Source organism: Sminthopsis crassicaudata, chromosome 2 (genome assembly GCF_048593235.1).
Source record: "Sminthopsis crassicaudata isolate SCR6 chromosome 2, ASM4859323v1, whole genome shotgun sequence".
NCBI lineage: Eukaryota > Metazoa > Chordata > Mammalia > Dasyuromorphia > Dasyuridae > Sminthopsis > Sminthopsis crassicaudata.
Window position 1 is genome coordinate 89,817,664 of NC_133618.1, and position 18,554 is coordinate 89,836,217.

Here is an 18,554-nt window from a genome sequence, read left to right on the forward strand (position 1 = left end):
ACTGTTGAAAAGATCTAGCAGAAGAGGGTGATCCGGAAAGTCAAAGGCTCGAGAACAATCAAGGAGAGCATTGGAAAAGGCCATTAGCTCTGGCAGGTGGAGAACAGTTCCATGAATGACGAGGACTGAAGCCAGGCTGCAGAAGATTGGCCGGGGGATTGGGGGGGAGGAAGCAGCAGAGATGGCTTTCTCATGGAGTTCAGCTATCAAAGGATGGAGACTGTAGGAGGTGAGCCAGCAGGCACATCAAGGAAGAGCTTTTTTGTTCTGGGCTCTGTTTTGTTTTTAATCTGGCTTAATCTGGTTTTAGGCAGCAAAGAAATGGCCAGTAGACAGGGAGTGAATTAAAATTATCTTGTTAGTTTGGTTGAGAGGCAAATGCCTGAATGATGACAATACTGATAATTGGATTTTATAGAACTTGCCTGGTCCCAGCTGAGTCTCACAAAATATTATCGCCCTTCTTTCATACTGAGACCTGGTTAATGACTTGTCCTGTATTGTGCAGCCAGACAGTGTCAGAGGAAGGGTCTGAACTGATTTCTCTCCAGTTCCAAGGCCAGAATCCTTGTCCCAGGCATTGCTCAAGGGATTCCTGGCACAGGGGCCGCTCGGCTCGTCCTTGTCGATGCATTATAGCCAGGCTTGGGCACGCTGAGGCAGAGAAGTCTCCACATGGACCTGCTACATTAACATCTAGACTCTTTTGTTATTTGTAATAAAAACACTGATATGGTGCTTTTGCCAAGCGCTTTCTGTATATTATCTCCTTTGATTCCCACAAGAGTTCAGTGAGGTAGATGCTAATTAAAGTAACCCCCCTCCTGGGAAGCCTAGATCTTTGTCCCTAGTCTCTTGTCTTTTTGAGAAAAACAAAAACAAAAACCCAGCAGTCTTGGTTGCCTTTTTCAGGTAAACCTTGGGTCTTTGTGGAAAGTTTGCTATTATTTATCTAGTTATTGGAGGACATAAGGCTCCTGAACATCTCCTTTTCCTTTTTAACAACTATTCTCCATCCTGTTTTCAAATGGAGCTCAAGCAAGTGAGTTCTTTGCTCATGGAGTTTTCTTGGGTATAAGGAAGAAGCCTGGATTAAGGTAAGGCTGGCTATTGGTGTCCCTTCTCTCCCGCCAGGAACATCGTGAAGGGCATGAGCGAGTTGCGGGAAGTCCTGCGGATCGTGGAGACTAGAGCAACCCAGAACTTAAAAGTGGTAATAAGGAAATTCTGTGGAGGGAAGGGGAAGAGAGAGAGAGATACAGAGAGAGAGAGAGAGAGGGAGGAGAGAAACAGACAAGAGAGGAAAGGGAGGAGAGAGATAAGAAAGAGACAGAGACAGCAAGAGGGAGGAGGGGGGGGAGCAGAGACAGAAGGAGACAAACAGGGAGGAGAGAAACAGATAGATAGGAGAGACAGAGGAGAGAGATAGGGAGGAGAGAGAGAGAGGAGAGAAACAGAGGGAGGACAAAGAGAGGGATGAGAGACAGAGAGAGAGGGAGGAGAGAAACAGAGAGGGAGGATGGAGACAGAGTGCACGTGTGTGTGTGTGCGCGTGCCCACGTGTGGCCGTGGCTGTTGGGGAGCACTCCTCTCCCTGGGGGAGCCTCTAGCTCTGTCGAGCTACATGGACTGTCTTCCTGTCCTGTGGCCAAGGCAGGCAGTCCTGGGCCTCAGCAGGTGTGGCTCGGGGGCAGAGCTGTGCAAGGCCCTTCCATCCGGGAGCCTCTGTTCTCCCTGGGATGCAGTGGGAAGGGCCTGGCTGAGAGTGCTCGCGTGGCATGCTCCAAGTCCTTAAGGAGCTTGTTTTGTGGGGGAGGCTGTGTCCCTCGACGTGCAGTTGCAGCCTAGACTGGAAATGCTAGTGGGGGAAGGGGATTGGTCCTGGGTACAGACTAGGCCTCCAGGAGGGTTTCATGAGGAGCCAGGCCTGGAGTGGAAGGGGGCCTTGGAGAACGCTGGATGAAGGGCACAGGCGGGTCAGAGAAGACATTGCGGGGCTGTGCTGAAGGGGAGGGAGTGTGGGCGAAGGGCCGGCCTTTTTCTCTCCATCAGACCGCAGCAAAGCAACTGGCCGGAATACTGCTCCATTCTCTGAGCGAGGACTGCTACTGGGGGCCCCTGTCGCATCCTCTGCCCGAGTTTATGGGCAAAGAACAGAATTCCTTCATCACCCAGCCTCTCAGGAAGCCTGACCTCTACGCTGGAGACAAGTAAGCCCTGGCTTTGTTCTGCTCGCCCCTTCCCCCCAAAGTTAAGCTAGCTCCCGCCGGCTCTTCATTAAACCCCATAGGTCATCTCTGATCAAAGTACAGGCCTTCCCGGCCCTGTGCCCCTCAGAATCTCTCAGCTGGGCGCTCAGCCGGCGCGAGCTAGGCACTGTCTGCGGCCGGTAAGGGCCGGCGCTCGTGGTGCTTTCTCTGGCCGGCCAGGTGACTGGTGCCTTTCTGCTGTGGGGCAGTCCCCCTGATCATGGGACCGGCACTCCTGGCACAGGCCATTGAAAGTCACAGGCAGTCCTCGTTCCCCGCCCTCGGCTGTCCTTGCAGGCTCAGGAGGGGACAATTTGTGGTCTCAGACCTGAAGGTTTTTCCTCCATGGGGAGGGTCTGGTCATCGGGGGCACAGAAAAGAGCCCAGGAGTGCTGCTGCTTAGAAAGGGTGTCCGGTAGCTTATGAATCATGCAAGAGTTGCTTCAGGTTTCCAGGGAGTGCTGTGGCAGAGACGGAGATGGGTCCCAGGCTGACCCCATTTTCCGTGACCGAGCAGACTGGGACTGAGGGATGGGGTCCTGAGTAGGGGCTTGGGTTTGTGTCTTTCAGTCTCTACTGCCCCAATGACAACATCGAGGAGGCTCTGCTGGTTCTGCTCATCAGTGAGTCCATGGTAAGCCCCTGGGATGGTGGCCCTTTGCCTGCTTGCGGGTCAGGTAGGGCATTTGGGACCACAAGACAGGGCTGCTGCAAGCTGCAGCCGGTCTCTGGATGGGCAGATTTGCCCCCTGTCCTGCCACTCCGCCCTCCCCCCCCCCCCAACCAGGTCTCGTCTCCTGAAGCTTGGGGCTTGGGCATGAGCTGAGGGAGGGGACTCTGTGAAAAGAAGAGGGAAGAAGGTTGAAGATGGCTGCTTCTATTCCTTCCTTATGGGCTTCCCATTAATTTGCCATGGATTAATAGCGATCACTCAGAGCCTTGATTTTCTATCCCATCCTGACCTGTGTGCCTTTTGGGGGGTTATAATAAATCTCCCTGCTCTCAAGGAGTTTATAGTCTATCTGGGAGAGAAATTGTGTATCATGAGAAGCTGGCTGCGGCCCCAGGTAGAATGCAATAACTGTGAACTAGAGTGGTCTCAGAGGTCTTCGTGGAAGTGAGATGTAAGCTGAGCTTTGAAACAGGGATTGGTCTGGGCCAGTAATCAAGGACTAGAGTTGTGGAAGCATCCATGTGTTTGGGGGCAGTCTGGCTGCAGTGGGACATTAGGAGAGGACTTGGAGGGTCTGCCTAGAGGTTATGCTGCCAGTAGTGGGGAGCCAGTAAAAGTTTTTGAACAGGACATAAAAATGGTGTTTGAGGAAAATTAATTTGGCAGCAGGTTGAGTTAGTAGAGTTTGACAAAGGAATATTTCACCCTTCCTTCTGCTCCAGAACAAATCTTCCAAAGCTCCCACACACACCATTTATGATCTCAGATCCACAGAAGCTGTGAGGATGGACTGTTGTTTGCCCAGATCTGATACCAGGCAGCTTTCCTAGTTTACTGACCACAACTTGGAGACCTTCTAGCAAGGAGATGGTAGGAGGGAAATGCGGCATTGTGGTAAAGCAACATGGACATGCAAACTATTGTTCATTCAAAGTCCCTTACTGAGTTGGGGGCAAGTTTAAGTCCCCTCTTGCCCCAGCCTGATGTAGCCTATTTAGCATCCTCACATCTCAGGGAAAAGAGTAAGATGGGTTTTTTTTTGTTTTTTGTTTGTTTGTTTGTTTTTTAATTTTCCTGAGGCTGGGGTTAAGTGACTTGCCCAGGGTCACACAGCTAGGAAGTGTTAAGTATCTGAGACCAGATTTGAACTCGGCTCCTCCTGAATTCAAGGCTGGTGCTCTATCCACTGCGCCACCTAGCTGCCCCCAAAAGAGTAAGATGTAAATGCAAACTGAAACAACCCTTATCAGGAAGGTTCACAAAATTGTAGCCTCACGAAATGGATGAATGGTTATTTAGTGTAAGAACATCTGTGTCTGGTTAGCTCAGTGATTTAGAGCCCCAGGCCCCAGGTTTGAGGCACTCTAAAGGCTAATAAGCTAATAAGCTTCTGTTCACTAATCCCAGCCACAGATTGACCTCTGACCCTAGCCATAAAAATCAGCATCTCAGAACTGGAAATCCTCCCTTAAAATATTTCTGACAAGTGGTGAGCCTGCTCTGGCATAAATATTTTCAGGGATGAGAAGTCAAAATCTTCTTTCTTGAAACGTGACTCAATTGGTAACAAGTCTCCGCCCCAGAATAGTCACTGGCTACTTCTGCTCACTGAATTCTAGTTTTGGATTCCCACCATTGGCTCATTGACTTCCCAGCCTTAACAGTAGACTTGCTCTCTAGCCGTAGACAGAATCTTGATCCTGGCTACAACTCACTGCCTGGCGTACTGCAGGACAAGAGGTTGGAGTTGGTGGCCCTGTGTATCGTGCAGGTTCTTCTGCTTCTCTGCACCCCGGGGGCCCAGGGTTTAATCCAGATGGTCATTCAGCTCACACTCACTTATATGCCCTAAAAGTTTGGCCGGTTTGAGGTCTAAGCCAGAACCAGAGCTTTGTTTCTTTCTTTTTTTTTTTCTTTTTTTTTTTTTTAAATAGTTTTTATTTACCAGATATATGCATAGGTAATTTGACAACATTGACAATTGCCCAACCTTTTATTCTAATTTTCCCCTTCTCCCCCCCTCCCCCAGATGGCAGGTCAACCAATACATGTTAAATATGTTAAAGTATAAATTAAACATGTATACATATGTATACATATCCAAACAGTTGTTTTCGCTGTACAAAAAGAATCGGACTTTGAAATTAGCCTGTGAAGGAAATCCAAAATGCAGGCGGACAAAATTAGAGGGATTGGGAATTCCATGCAGTGGTTCATAGTCATTTCCCAGAGTTCTTTCTCTGCGTGTAGCTGGTTCAGTTCATTACTGCTCTGTTGGAACTGATTTGGTTCATCTCATTGTTGAAGATGATCATGTCCATCAGAATTGATCATATAGTATTGTTGTTGAAGTGTATGATGATCTCCTGGTCCTGCTCATTTCACTCAGCATCAGTTCATGTAAGTCTCTCCAGGCTGAAATCATCCTGCTGGTTATTTCTTACAGAACAATAATTAATATTCCATAACATTCATATACCATAATTTATTCAGCCATTCTCCAACTGATGAGCATCCATTCAGTTTCCAGTTTCTTGCCACCACAAAGAGGGCTGCCACAAACATTCTTGCATATACAGGTCCCTTTCCCTTCTTTAGTATCTCTTTGGGATATAAGCCCAGTAGCAACACTGCTGGATCAAAGGGTATGCACAGTTTGATAACTCAGAACCAGAACTTTCATTGAATCACTACCTTTTCGGATCCCAGAGAAAAATTTCCTTTTGCCTATCTCTCTCCCCCCTCCCCCACCCCTGCAATAACAAATAATCGCTAAGCAACAAAAGTCAGGAAATGGTTGTTGCTAGCAGGAGAGGTGGATGGCATGTAGGGCTGTCCTAGAGAATCTAGAAGAATGCAAAGGCAAGGACTTGGTCAAGCACAGGAGGAGATCCCTCTGTCCATTTAGGCCATTTTGGAAATCATCCCCTTACTGGGGACCACAACCAAGCCTGCATAGGGCCTCTCAAATTATTTAGAAATGTGAGACCTGTAGAGCCTGAGACAGCTATTAGGATTGGAAGGAAAATGGACTTAACACCTCGCCCCAGCCTCCAGGAGCCCCAGGCAAGAACAAGGTGACACCTTCCAGCCTCTCTGTCTTATTGTGCTTCTCATTTTTCCCCAACCTGTCCTCCTTAGTGCTAAGGTCACAGTGAGGGCCAGTGGGAACGCTGGGTCCTGGCAACCCGGGCTCTCCTGGCCCTTGTTGGGACCCAGAGTCCCAGACATCCTTAGCTGGTCCTGATGCTGGCAGAAGTTTTGTGGGCTTCGATGGGCACAGATGCCCAGCCGGCTGTTTTCTATGGTATTTGAAGAACTAGGAAAGCTGCATGGCACACATTAGGGCAGAACCCGCCTGAAAGGAGCAAAAGTCCCTTTCTTTGCCAGGCCACTGGGAGTGTGCCATCAGGGCTTTTCCAGGCCCCACTGGGGGGCTCTGCTGGCCTGGACTAGAATGCCCAGGAGCAGATGAGGCTGATCCTTGGCAGATGTGTGGTGCTTTGGCTGGGCATAAGGAACTTAGAGGTCACCCAGCCTCTCCCCATTTTAAGATGAGGAGACTGAGACCCAGAAAACTCAAGCCTAAGGCTACCTGGTAAGGACAGGGCAATCCCAGGAGCAGAGCTGGAAGAGGGGAACAGGGCTGAGAACTGTAATTCCTTCATCCCCTCTGCATTTGAGGAGGGCACCTTTCCTGGAGTGGTGCAGGCTTCTCTGCCTGTCCCTCAGTCCAGGGTGTACTCTGTGGCGGAAGATCCTCTCCATAGCCTTCAAGCCTTGAGCTCTTTACACTGAGTCGTGCTGCCCACAGGGGAGGGGACCCCCAGGTCACCAGGCCCTACGTGGCAGGGGGCGATTGGAGCCACAGTGTTGCTGCTGGACAGAGCCCTGTGCCGGGAGGTCAGGGGCTTGGCAGTGCGGCCTGGGGAGTTCTGAGAGAGCTGTCTGTCCCCCGTTAAGGGTGCGTCCCTAGCACTCAGCACAGCGCCTGGCCCAGAGGGGCTCACCGTGTTGGCCAAGGGATGGCCTGAGGTTACTTCTGAGCCCAGAGTCCTCCTGGGTAGAGTCTGGATCAGTATTCTCTGCTTCCTTCCCAGGGGGGTGGCAGAAAGTGCTTTGTGCCTCTCCAAGGTCCATAAAGTCAGGTTATTGACGCAGTGCTGAAGGGCAGGGGCCCGGAGGCTCTCGACAGCCACGGGAAGACCGACATTCAGATCCTGTCTCAGACGCCGTTCCTCTTCTCATCAAGTGATGTGGTCCTGTCAGCCTTAGTTTTCTCATCTCTAAGCAGAGCTAATCATGGCTCTCGTCTCCCAGGGCAGTTTGGACCAAATGGGTTAGTGTATGTTACAGCTCTGTGAAGGCCCTTTCTGGTTCTGACATTCTGATCCTTTGTTCTGTCCCTGAGTTGCCAGTAAGACAATCTCAAAAGTTCTTTTAAGTGAACCCTGGGAACCTGGTGGTGCATCTGTCTGAAAGAAATTGGAGCAGGGTGGAGTTTCAGGTACTTTTTTTCTTCCCTGTTCCCAAGGACTTTACAGTTATAGATCCTCCTCCCAGTGGATACTGTTACCTTAGCAACTGAAGCCAATCCCTAAACCAAAAACTAGTCATTGCCAGACTAGACACATGTTTTTCCTTGACCCCTTTAAAGCCCCAGCAGCAGTGCCCACCCCAGTGTGTGATCCACTGGTGCTTTGTGGTTCTTGTTTCCCCTGCCTAGGTCAGGCCTTCCTCCCTTCTCGGGACTTGCATTAACCTCATCTTTCAGCCCCAGCTCTGTTCCCCTCAGATGCAGCCGTCTGATCGATCTTCCCAGGACACGTGTATAGTCGCATCACCACTCTACTGCCCAGGGTCTTTCAGGGGTTCCAAGACCAGATTCTCACTCCCAGTCTGCAGAGGTCAAAATGCCGGAGTTCTTCCGAGGAACCCACAGCTCTCCTTTTCCTTAGACGCTTCCTAGCTGTGTGGCCGTAGGCACTATTTCCTCACCTTTAAAATGGGCTGTGTGGGTCTCAGAGTGCTTTGTAAACTCACTTCTAGTGTTGGGTCTAATTAGGAAAGTGCTTCTAACATGTGCAAGTCAGGAAAACAGCTCAAATCCGACTACAGACAATGTGTGACCCTGCTTGAGTCACTCAAGCTCTGTTTACCTCAGTTTGTTCCTCTGTAAAATGAGGATAGTAATAGCACATCCCTCCCTGAGTTGTGGAGGAAAAAAAACCCTGTAAGGCTTAAGCAGAGTGCCAGGCACATAATAAATGCTACACCATTGTGTGTTGCTGTTTTTATTATTCACACTCCTTCCCCTCATTAATTCTGTACTCATCAATCCCCAAACAAGTCCTCCATATTTCTTCCTTTGTGACTTTGTGCTGTGCCCTCCATGTGAAATGCCTTCCATTCTCCCCATCCTTTAATGTTCAAATGTGCTTTCCAATAACTTCTTAGTTCCTCTTCAGTACTTCTCTGTGACTCAGCTCCTTCCTTCTCAGGGGTCCTAAGCTGGAAGTTATGTCCCTTTTATCTTAACTTAAAGCGCTTTATAAGCCTTTTTCTCGTGTGCTTTTTGTATTATTCTCCGTATTTTTAATTTTTGTTCTAACATCCCCTACCAGATTGTCACTGCCTCAGAGGTAGGGACTGAATGGTGTTCCAGGTAATGGTCTAGCACTGTACAGTATGTTGCCCACACACTTCTCAAATGATTACTGGTTGGATGTTTTGTCTTGGTAATTTTAGGAACTCAGTGGGCCAGGGCATTTTTTGGGCCCTATTTACTATGTAGTGAATATAAAACCAAACATCCTTTGGTTAGCAGTTCTATAAACAATGAATGGTTTGGGGTTGATTCCATCTGGGGCCCAGCAAAGCAGCTCAGTTCATTCTAGCATTTTGGTTTTTGTCTGTTTTTATTCTATCCTTGGTAGCATAGAGGGTTAGGGGAGAGCCAGCAATAGGGAAAGGGAAGACCCATCGATGATTTTGCTGCATCACTTCTAACAGTTCTTAGAACCACTTCGGTCCTCCTTTATTTTCCTTTTTCTACTCTTTGCCTCCCTTTGTCACTGTAAAATCTGTTCTGTACCTCTTTCATGGTGCCAGAGGATAAAAAGCATTTGCTATCTATCTTCAGTACAAGAAAAGCTGTGTAGATAAGTGTTTGCTGTGTGTATTATCTGGTCACAACTACTAGCATAAATGGCTATTTTATAGTGAGTAGGTTAGGCCTTTGCCCTGTGAAAACCATGAAGTTGCCAGGTAGTGCCCTAACTCATACTGACACAAGTGGTTTCCAGGTGGACCCTGCTTTAAATAAATTGTATATATAAAAAAGCAGCACTTTCCAAGCAGATAAATTAGTGTGATCATTGTGTGTCTGGAAGTATGGGGGGAAAGAAAGGAGGAAGGATGAATCTATGTATTTTGCAAAAGAATTCTTCAGTTTATAAAAAGGACTCATTGCAGGAATTTTTAAAAAACTGCAACTTTCAGATTCATTTAAATTTTGATTCAGTTGGCAGAATTTGGATTTTTCTGAATCTTTTCAAGAACATACCAGTTGCTTTAAGTAAGGCCCATCTTCCTAGAGTATATGTTTGGCGGCCTACTGAGAATCTAACTTAGTTCTTCCCTGAAAATTTCAACTTTACTACATTCCTCAAGCATCAAGAGCATCTCTGGTCTTCAAATGTTTTGGAGTCCTCTGGAAAAGATTATTTTATTTGTATCAAGGAGATGATAGTCTGACTCTTGACATCCCCAGAGATTCCTTTTTTTGGCCTTTGAAGAAAGGAGAAAGGTTCTGCTCCAAAGAAGAGGAAATCTGGTCCAAGGGAGACTTCAAGTTCCCTCTTGGAAACTCGAGGCCCTTCTTGCCAAACAGCAGAATGGGCTGAGCCTTATGAAACTGGAGTGGAGTATGGGGCGAACAATTCTGGGGGCCGACGTGGGCTGGCGTGTCCATCATCCCAGTACGGGAGATGTAACGTGTTATTTCTTAGCTATTTATAATGGCTGCTCTAGAGCCAGTGGTAATTTTGTCTGCTGGGGAGAAGGAGAAGCCAAATATTAGGACGTCTTTTGGGAAGGGGGCTAGCTCCCCAGTGATGGCTCCGGGAAGCTCTTTTCCTCCTGTTGCTTCAGTGGGTGAAGCACAGTCTCTCAGCATGGCAAGGGAACCTGCAACAGTCACAGGCCACCCAGGCCTGAAGGGGCCTCTCCTCCCACAGTCTGGCCACCTCTGCTGGAAGGGCAGGCAGCCCCCGCCATATGGAACATCCTGCTCCTCTCCCCTCAGATGGGGAGCCCCTTCAGAACATCAAGTCTAACCTGTCCTCTTTGCACCATGAAACTTGGGTGGCTTTCGCTCCCAGAGTGCAGAGAAGGCAGCACAAGCCCCCCATGCCTTCTCTTCCCTAAGCTAAATCTCCCCAGTTTGCTTAGATAACTGCTCAGAGACACAAGGAGGTGGCTTGGGGCTTGCTCAGCTGGGCCTCCCATGGTTGGCCGGCCTACTGTTCGGGGGGCTTATCTGTAAGACACTGTGGGATGGGCTCTGTGGCCGCCCTGTGGGAGCCTTGGCCTTGGTTCTGATTGGGGTCTTGCTCCAAGTGTGTCTTGTGTGTGGGCCCTGCCAAGCTAGCATCCCCCGGAACACCGGCGTGGGTCCTGGGCGGCCCTTCGGCCTGGGCCCTTAGCCTGGGCCCTTAGCCTGGTCCGGGGCTGAAGGACGCCGAAGAGGAGAGAGGAGGAGACTCTGCATCTTCCCCGTGGGAGCGCCTGCACAGTCCCAGCATTGGTCTTAGCTCAATCTGTGACCTCGGGGAAAGCCCTGCACATGGGCCCTCCCTGGGCCTGCCTTTGCCCATCTCCAATGGGAGGGTAATGACACTTGCTCTGTGTCAGAGAACCCTCCTTGATGGTACAAGAGCTAGGGACCTGGAGAACTGGTCTTCAGAGAGCCGGGTGAGATTGTCTGCAGGAGTGCGGGGAAAGTGTGGGGGGTTGGCAAGCCTTCATTGAACCCCGGCACAGGGAGGTACCAGAGAGTCCGAGGCTCAGGACAAAAGCTCAGGTACTTTCTGCTCGGAATGTGACCGCATCCTAACAGAAGAGAGAGTGCACCGGTTCTATGGGCCTGCTGCAGAGATCACAGGGCCATCCTGAGGAACTCAGGAAGGAAACCAGCTGCTGTGCAGGGCCATACAGCTAGCACGTTTCTCCTGTCTGAGGCTGGATTTGAACTCGGCTCCTCCTGACTCCAGGGCCAGGCTCTAGTCCTGCCCCATCTGGCTGCCCTGGATTGACTCTTGAAAGAAACCTGGGGTGTGCAGGAGGTGGTATTGAGGACCCTGTTAATACCAAGAGGGTGATGGCACCAAGTCAGGCATCATGACCTGAAGCCCCATTCCCAGGGGAGGTGATCCCGGAGAAGTCCCTGCTTGTTCCACCCCCAGGGCCCAGGGGTGCACCTTGCCGTGCTGCAGGAGGGGCCCTGGGAGTGGAGAGGTCCTAGAGGCCCTTTCCACAAGTCAAGGAAAGCTTCCTAAATGGGGTAGGAGTCCAAGAATCCAGTGAAATGGAAACGGTAGGAAGTTGATAAGCTGAGGAAGGCAGGTAGGGTCCCCCAGCAATCTGGGCACAGGAGTGGCCCTGGCAGACCTATGGCTTGTCAGACTGAGTGTGTTCTGATTGAGGTCCTGAAAAGGCACTGGGAAGGGGGGGGGGAGAGGAAGCTGTGGGATGAAGCACCAAGCTTGGGGCTGGCCTGGGCTACGGACAGGAGAAGTGGAGGAGGGCTGGCGCTCCAGGAGTTACCCACACTCCCCTCTGGCAGCCAGAGATCTCTGGGCATGGTCACCAGCAGAGTGGCTGAGAGGAATGTGCTGTGAGACCCAGTCGATTGATTTCTTTTTCTGAACTGCTTCTTCAGCTCTTCTTTGCCCAGTCTCTGCGCCACCTTCCCCGCCACCGCCTTGGTCTGCCCTGTGAGCTGGGGCAGGTGCGGGGCCTCCCTCCCACAGTGCACGTCCTTCCCTTCCCCCAGTCCTCCTGACAACAGCTAGTGATGGAGCTGCAGCCTGGCAACCACAGCCCAGCCCAGCCCAGCCACCCTGCCCAAAACCATGGCAACCGTGTCCCAACGAGCTGCTCTTCCTATGCAGGCCGAAGCACAGCTTCCTTGCAGCCGGCCTAGCCTCGAGGGGCCTGCTTTTTCCTGATGCTGCTTTGGTGGTGGCTGGGGGGCCAGTCTCTGACCTCCAGGGGCCTTCTCTTCCCTGGCGGCCTCTGACATCACCCTGAGCTAGCTGCTGACAGGTCAGCTTTTCCCAGGCCTAGGCCGCAGGGAGGCTGGCTCTGCTTCCAGGCAGCTCTGTCCTAAATGTTCTTCTAGTGAGGGCCAGGGCTGTTGCTGGGGTCATTCTCGGGGAGCTGGGCTGCTGGAGTTCGGCGCCACTGGCATGTGCCTGGCCAGAGCTCCAAGACTGGGCATTGTTCCTCACACACCACGGGCCTTTCCATGTGGGGCCCTCAGGTGGGCCCGGAGCCGAAGCAGCCTGCCCCTGTCCCGCCTCAGAGCTGCTGTTCAGAGTGCACTGCCACAGGGCGCACTCTGTCCCCTTGGCCATGGCCCCCAGCCTGTGCTGAGCCAATGGGTGGTTCAGAAAGCACTTTGCAAAACTGGGATCTGCATTTGGGCTCTTCAGCCCCTCCCATCCCCCTCCTCCACACCCACACCTTCTTTATTGCTATTCCCATCTTCCCAGGAAGAAGAGGGTCCTGAGGCTGGAAAAAGTGGGACAGGGGGTGGGTAGCCCCCAGCCCCAAGAGCAGGAATGTCTGGTTTCCAGCTCTGCCTCCAGAACTTGGTGTCCCTGTGGCCTGGCAGAATGCTGGGAGCCCCTGACAGCAGCTGCGAGGTCTGGCTGAGGCTGGGGAGGGGGAGCTTGTGCAGGAGGCGGCGCTCTAACCCTCATTTCCCGCCACCACACCCCCCCCCCCCAGCCAGGCTGGCAGACGGGGAGCCCAGGGGCCATCGTTTCCCAGTCCCTTCTGATTCGCCAGCTCCCTAAGTCCCGGCCTCAGGCGGGCTGCCTTTTGGCACATGTGCCCTGTGTAGGCCCTGGGCCGGAGCTGGCGAGCCAGGGATGCTGGTGCAGCACAGAGGCCCAGAGGGAGCTCTGAGATCACTTTTGAGCTCTGGAAGCACTGCTGTGGAGCTCTTCATCACCATTCCCTCCTTAGTCCATGTGGGGGTGGATTTTGCTGGCAACAAGATTATTACTGGCATTTCTTCTCCACACCCTTATCCTTTGGAGGCCCTAGTGAGCCCCCATTTTTTCCTGGGCCTTGGAGAGTGATTTGTCCTGGAATTGGTTTGGATGCCAGCAGGCCCCATGTCCCGTTCACTCCTGAGTAAACTGGGCCAGTTGCTCTAGGGAGAATAGATATCTGCTTACTTAGTATGATTCCAAGGGACCCCATTGCTTCTCCACCCTAAAATATCTCCCTCAGAGAAATTCCCCCAGAAGAGATCCATTCCTTTGGGTTTGTAAGGCACCTCCCTCTCCAGATATGGACCCTGTAGGAGTTAAGACTCCTTTGTCAGTAGCATTTGATCAGGGATTGGATGAGGGTGGGGTGAGGAAGGGAGGAGGGGTACTAGTTGCTATTTTGTGTGTGTGAGGGGATTTAGGACCCGGAGGTCATTGTTTGGCCCTGTTCCCCTCCTCCCCCCTCCCCACATGGAGGAAGTACAAAGGGAAGAATGCAGGTTGGGACTCTAGGCATTTCTTTGGGCCTTTCTGCCTTTTCCCTTCTGGTGGTTGGAGTCAATGTGAGCCCCCCAGAGTCTCCTTGCCCAAGGATCCTGACTCAAAGCCCAGGATCTTCAGTTGTTGGATTAAAGAAAGAGTGGCTAACCCTGAGGCCCTTTTTCATAGCAAGACCCTGAACTTGTTCTTTATGCGTCACAATTGCCAGTTTGGCCTGTGACAAAATCATTATTCACATTTTGCAGGTAGGCAACTGAGTCTGAAAAATAAGTGACATTTATTTTTGTATAGTTAACAAGCAGCAAAGTCAAGACTTGGGTTCAGATGTTCAGTCTGTATATCTGTTTCCGTTTTCCGGCTCACACGGTCACAAGTGGTAACAGGATGGCGTGTAGGACTTTGGGTTTGGGGAGATCTGCCAAGATATGTTGCCCCAGAGGTGCTGTCCAGCTGGGCCTTCTTGGGGGGTCAGTCTCCTTCAACCTTCCCTCTTTCAACATCCAACATCTGGCCAACTGGTAATGGCTTAGTCTGTTGCCCTGGGGGCATCAAATCTTAAAACAAAATTAGTTGAAAAGTATTTAAGCCTTACTTAACTATGCCAGGCTCTGGGGATAGAGGTCCGAAGAATGAAACAGCCCCTACTTGGAAGGAGTTTCTCTTCTCTCTGGGGAGACAACTTTTACATAAATAAGTAAACGCAGAATAAATACATGAAAAATAAATGGGGTTAGGCCATTGCCCTGGCAGTTATTTAGAAGAGTTCAGGGAAAGTTTCATGTAGAAGGTGATGCTTGAGCCATGTCTGAAAGCAAGTAAAACCTTATTTAGCCCAGAACTGGCAAGGGAGAGACTTCGGGGTGGGGTGCTTTGATGTCCTTCCTCGAGTTGGAATCAGGGCCCTCCTCCCTCGCTCCTTTTCCCCAGTACCCATCTGGAAAATGTGAAGACTTCCAACGGGAAACTGGGTTGTGAGCATGAGGGCAGAGAGCGAAGGGAGGAAGGAGTTTATGGTTGAGCTCAGATGACAGTCCCTTGCTGGAAGAGAGGCTGCCCTGGGGAGGGCCCCACAACATGGGCAGAGCACAAGGGGGGGTAGAGGAAAGGGAGTCTGCAGGCGTAGGGAGGGAGGCCATTCACCTGAGCCGGCCTGGCCATGAGGCCCCAGTCTCCTCCTCTCTGCTGCAGTTTCCTCGGTGGTGGAGGAGGGGCCATAGCCCCCTTCCTAGAGCAGCGAGTGTCAGCACAGGGTGCTTTCTGCACCTCCGAGTGCTCGGCATAGTGTCAGCTGGCATTTATAAAGCCTTATGTAATAATGGCTAATTATGGCAGTGAGCGTTTACACAACTCTCTCCATGCTGGAAGGCAAGAGCTATAGTGAGCCCCATTTTACAGATGAGGCAGCTGAGGCAGAGAGGCGGTGGCTCGGCTGGGGTTACCCACTAAGTGTTTAAGACTAGATTTGAAGTCAGTTGTTTCTGGTGGCAAATCCAGGACTCCATACCCTCTGTGCTCCCCGGCCGTAGAGACGAGGGCAGGGCTACGCCTAGGATGAGGGTTCTCTAAGCCATCTTTTGTACCATCTGTGACATAGGAAGCAGAATTGACCCTTCCCTCCCCAAAACGTTTTTGTTTTTAATTAAGACTCAAAGTTTGTGATAGTCAGCTGTAATTTAGGGGCTTGAATACAAAGCAGGCTTCTGGGTCCAAGTGGGAGCCTGGGTGCCCGGGTGCCCGGGGTCCCTGTCCCTGGGATGGTGGGTCCCAGGGAGGCTGGGCCCAGGCGGGGTGCTGGGAAGGCTTCTCTGGGAGGGAGGAGCTGGGGGTCTCTGAGGCCAGCCTGACCTTCCTGAACCATCTTTCCCCCGCAGGCCACCCGGGAAGTGGTTCTGAGCCGTTCCCCGGAACAGAAGGAGGACCGAGTGGTCAGCCTGCAGGACGCCTCCACGGTCTACGACCTCCTGAGCATCACGCTGGGCAGAAGGGGGCAGTATGTGATGCTCTCTGAGGTACGGGAGCCGGCTGGCCCCCTCCCCTTCCTCTGGGGACCGGACCCCCACGTTTCTGAGGGCCCTCAATGAGTCAGGAGGACAGAATGGCACCCTCCTCGGACTCTTCTGGGCCGTCCTCTGGAGGCCGAGGGCTTCCTCCCCAAATTCGGAGACGTCAAGGGCAGACTCGTCTGGGTAGAGCTGTGAGCCCCATGCCCTGGGGTCAGAGCTGGGTATGGGGAACCCAAGTCACGAGCATTTATTAAGTGCCTGCTGGGTGCCAGGCTCCCTGCCAAGCTCTGGCTAGGACTACTGGGACTTGGGTCTCCAGCAGGGGGGGAGATGCACCCAGCTGTCTCCATGCCCTTATTTAGTCTCCCTGTGACCATCAGCACAGCCCCTGGGGGTAGGAGAGGGAGGGGCGCGGGTGGGCTTGAGGGACTCCTCTCTTAGGCCTTGAACCTCTCCCCAGTACTTTGGTTCTGCTGGGCTCCTGGCACCACCCCAGCGGGGGCTCCCGGCCCGGCCCGGAGGTGCTGTCCCTGCGGTCTTGGGGCAGGCGGGGGCTGGGTCCCGGCCCCCAGCCCCACCCGGTCCCGTGCCAGGGGCTGCCAGATTTTGCCTGAAAGTTTCCCTTCTTCTGTCCCCCAGAGTGGCTCATGGAGTTTTTTAGCTTATTTCTTTATGAAGAGGAAGAAGAAAGGAGAAGGAGTGATGGTGACAGACAATGGCTAATGGGACCTCCTCGCTAATGGCACTTTGAGCTCTCAGAAGCACGCTTTGTGTCTGATCGGCACAGTAGCCTTGTGGGCTGTAGGAGAGCTGGTGGCGCGGTTTTACAGATGAGGGAGCTGAGCCTGGAGGAGGGGGTCCGGCCGAGCAGCCCCCAGTTTGTGCTGACATTCTCATATAGTTAGAGGGAAAGAGGTTGAGCCCCCTCCTTTTACAGAGGAGGGAGGGAGTCCAGAGAGGCCCCACTCCTCATAGAGACCTTGGGCAAGGTTCCAATTGGGTGCCCCCGACTCCGGTCCAGCAGCGGCCGCTGAGCCCTCCTCGCCCCCCAGAGGCCACAGGGGAGGGGGAGCCGCTGACTCCGATGCCCTTTGCCTCCCCAGTGCCTGGAGCGAGCCATCAAGTTTGCCTGTGAAGAATTCCACCTCTGGTACCAGCTGGCCCTCTCCATGGTGGCTTGTGGGAAGGTAAGGCCGTGGTAGCGCTCGAGGACGAGGTCCCCTTTCCTCTCCCCGCTCCGGGGGGCCCTGCGGCTTGCCCAGAAAATGGAGGGACGCATGGGTTTGTGGGACAAGAGGCGGTGGGTGCTGGGATTCACTTCCTGCTTCTCAGGAGCCTCGGGGGGAAGCAGATTTCTGCTTTGGGCTCTGGGGGGCCCACCCAGGCCTGGGTGTGAGGTGTCCGCTTGTGCGGGAAACCGGTCTGTGTGAGCGCGCACGTGTGCTCGTGTGCATCCCGCCCGGGACTGCGGCCATCGCCGTGACCGGTCACAGGCAGCCCCCCCGGGGGGTCTGCTCCTGGCTGCCGGGGCCGGGGCTTGGTCTCTGGGACTTCTGACTGAGAAGGTCTTGAGGGAGCTCTGGAAATAAGATGGCTTCTGTTAGAGGGAGGAGAGGCCCTGGGAGGGCTGTCACAGAAGTTTTCAGCGGGTCTGGGCTGTGATGGGGTGGGTTCTGCACCCCGGGTCCGTGAAAGATGGGAAGACCCCGGTGAGGTAAAGGGGCTCCGGCTGTTCCCGGGGACACACAGGTTCTCCTCACACTCTCTCAGCCCCCTGCCCAAACTCTTCTCCATTCCTTACCCGGTCAGAGTGAGGCTTACATAAATGTCTATTTTAAGCACCTGTGTGAACCATGAGCGGGGAGTCTTCCTAGCACTCGGGTGTTAGAAGGGGCGTTGGGGTGAGGGAGGGGTGAGGAAGTAACGGGGCAGGAGCTTGCCAATTGATCTAAGAGCTGTAAATACCCTGAGCCATTTATGGGGCTGAGGGAATTCCCTCCTCGATGCCCCTCCCCACCCATCTGTGCTGTCTCTCTTCCCAGTCCTAAAGCCCTCTCGGAGGAGTCAGGCCCGAATGTGCGGTGCGTAATCCTGGTGGGGGCTGGGACGGCCGCTGCCAAGCCTGCTGCAAGCCCACCAGGCTGGGGTTGGGGGGATGGGAGGTGGCCGCTGCCCCAGTGGCTTACAGCAGGGTAAGGAGCAAGGAGCAGGCATGGGGGAGGGGGTGGCCCGAATGGACCAGGACCTTCCCCAGGCAGATGAGACTGAGGCTAAACCAATACCAGGTGCTCCCCATTAGCCCCAGTCCCACTGCCCTCCCCCCCCTCCCAGGCACTGGAAACGTGCACACGCACCCACAGACCAAGAGAATGGGATCCAAGACAGATGGTGGGGACTGCGAGGCGCTGGGAGGGTCAGCCCGCTGGGAGGCAGCACGGAGCCAGGCCCCGGGCCCACACCGGCCGCAGAGAAGCTCAGGGACTGGGATGCCAAAGCACCCTCACGGTGCCCCCGCTCACAGGAGGGCACGCCACGGGGGCCTCGGACACCGGAAACCTGATGCTTCCTGTCCACTCTCAGGCTGCCGCTTCCGAGCACGCCAGAGACAAGGCGGGCCTCGCCTGGCCCCGGGGAGCTCGGGCCCCATCAGACAGACAGACAGACAGATGCACATCCCTCTCATTTAGAACGTAAGCTCCTGACTGCTCTAGACACCCCAGACTGTAGAGATTTAAGGAGAGACAGGAGGGGGCCTTGAGGGACAGAGGAACAGGAGGGCAGGACTTTCAGGAGAGGAACCGAGGAGGGGACCCAGAAGAGATCCTTCCACAGGATTGCCACTGTC

At 53.0% G+C, this 18,554-nt stretch overlaps 1 protein-coding gene across 1 annotated transcript in view; it reads left to right on the forward strand.

The window, feature by feature from the left end:
* Nucleotides 1–18,554, forward strand: part of TTC7A (tetratricopeptide repeat domain 7A) — a 169,166-nt gene that overhangs the window by 58,841 nt on the left and 91,771 nt on the right. The window contains exons 6-10 of the mRNA XM_074286770.1: nucleotides 1,135–1,213; nucleotides 2,053–2,210; nucleotides 2,820–2,883; nucleotides 15,578–15,715; nucleotides 16,813–16,896. Coding sequence (XP_074142871.1) covers nucleotides 1,135–1,213; nucleotides 2,053–2,210; nucleotides 2,820–2,883; nucleotides 15,578–15,715; nucleotides 16,813–16,896 — 523 coding nt within the window. The remainder of the gene's footprint in view (nucleotides 1–1,134; nucleotides 1,214–2,052; nucleotides 2,211–2,819; nucleotides 2,884–15,577; nucleotides 15,716–16,812; nucleotides 16,897–18,554) is intronic.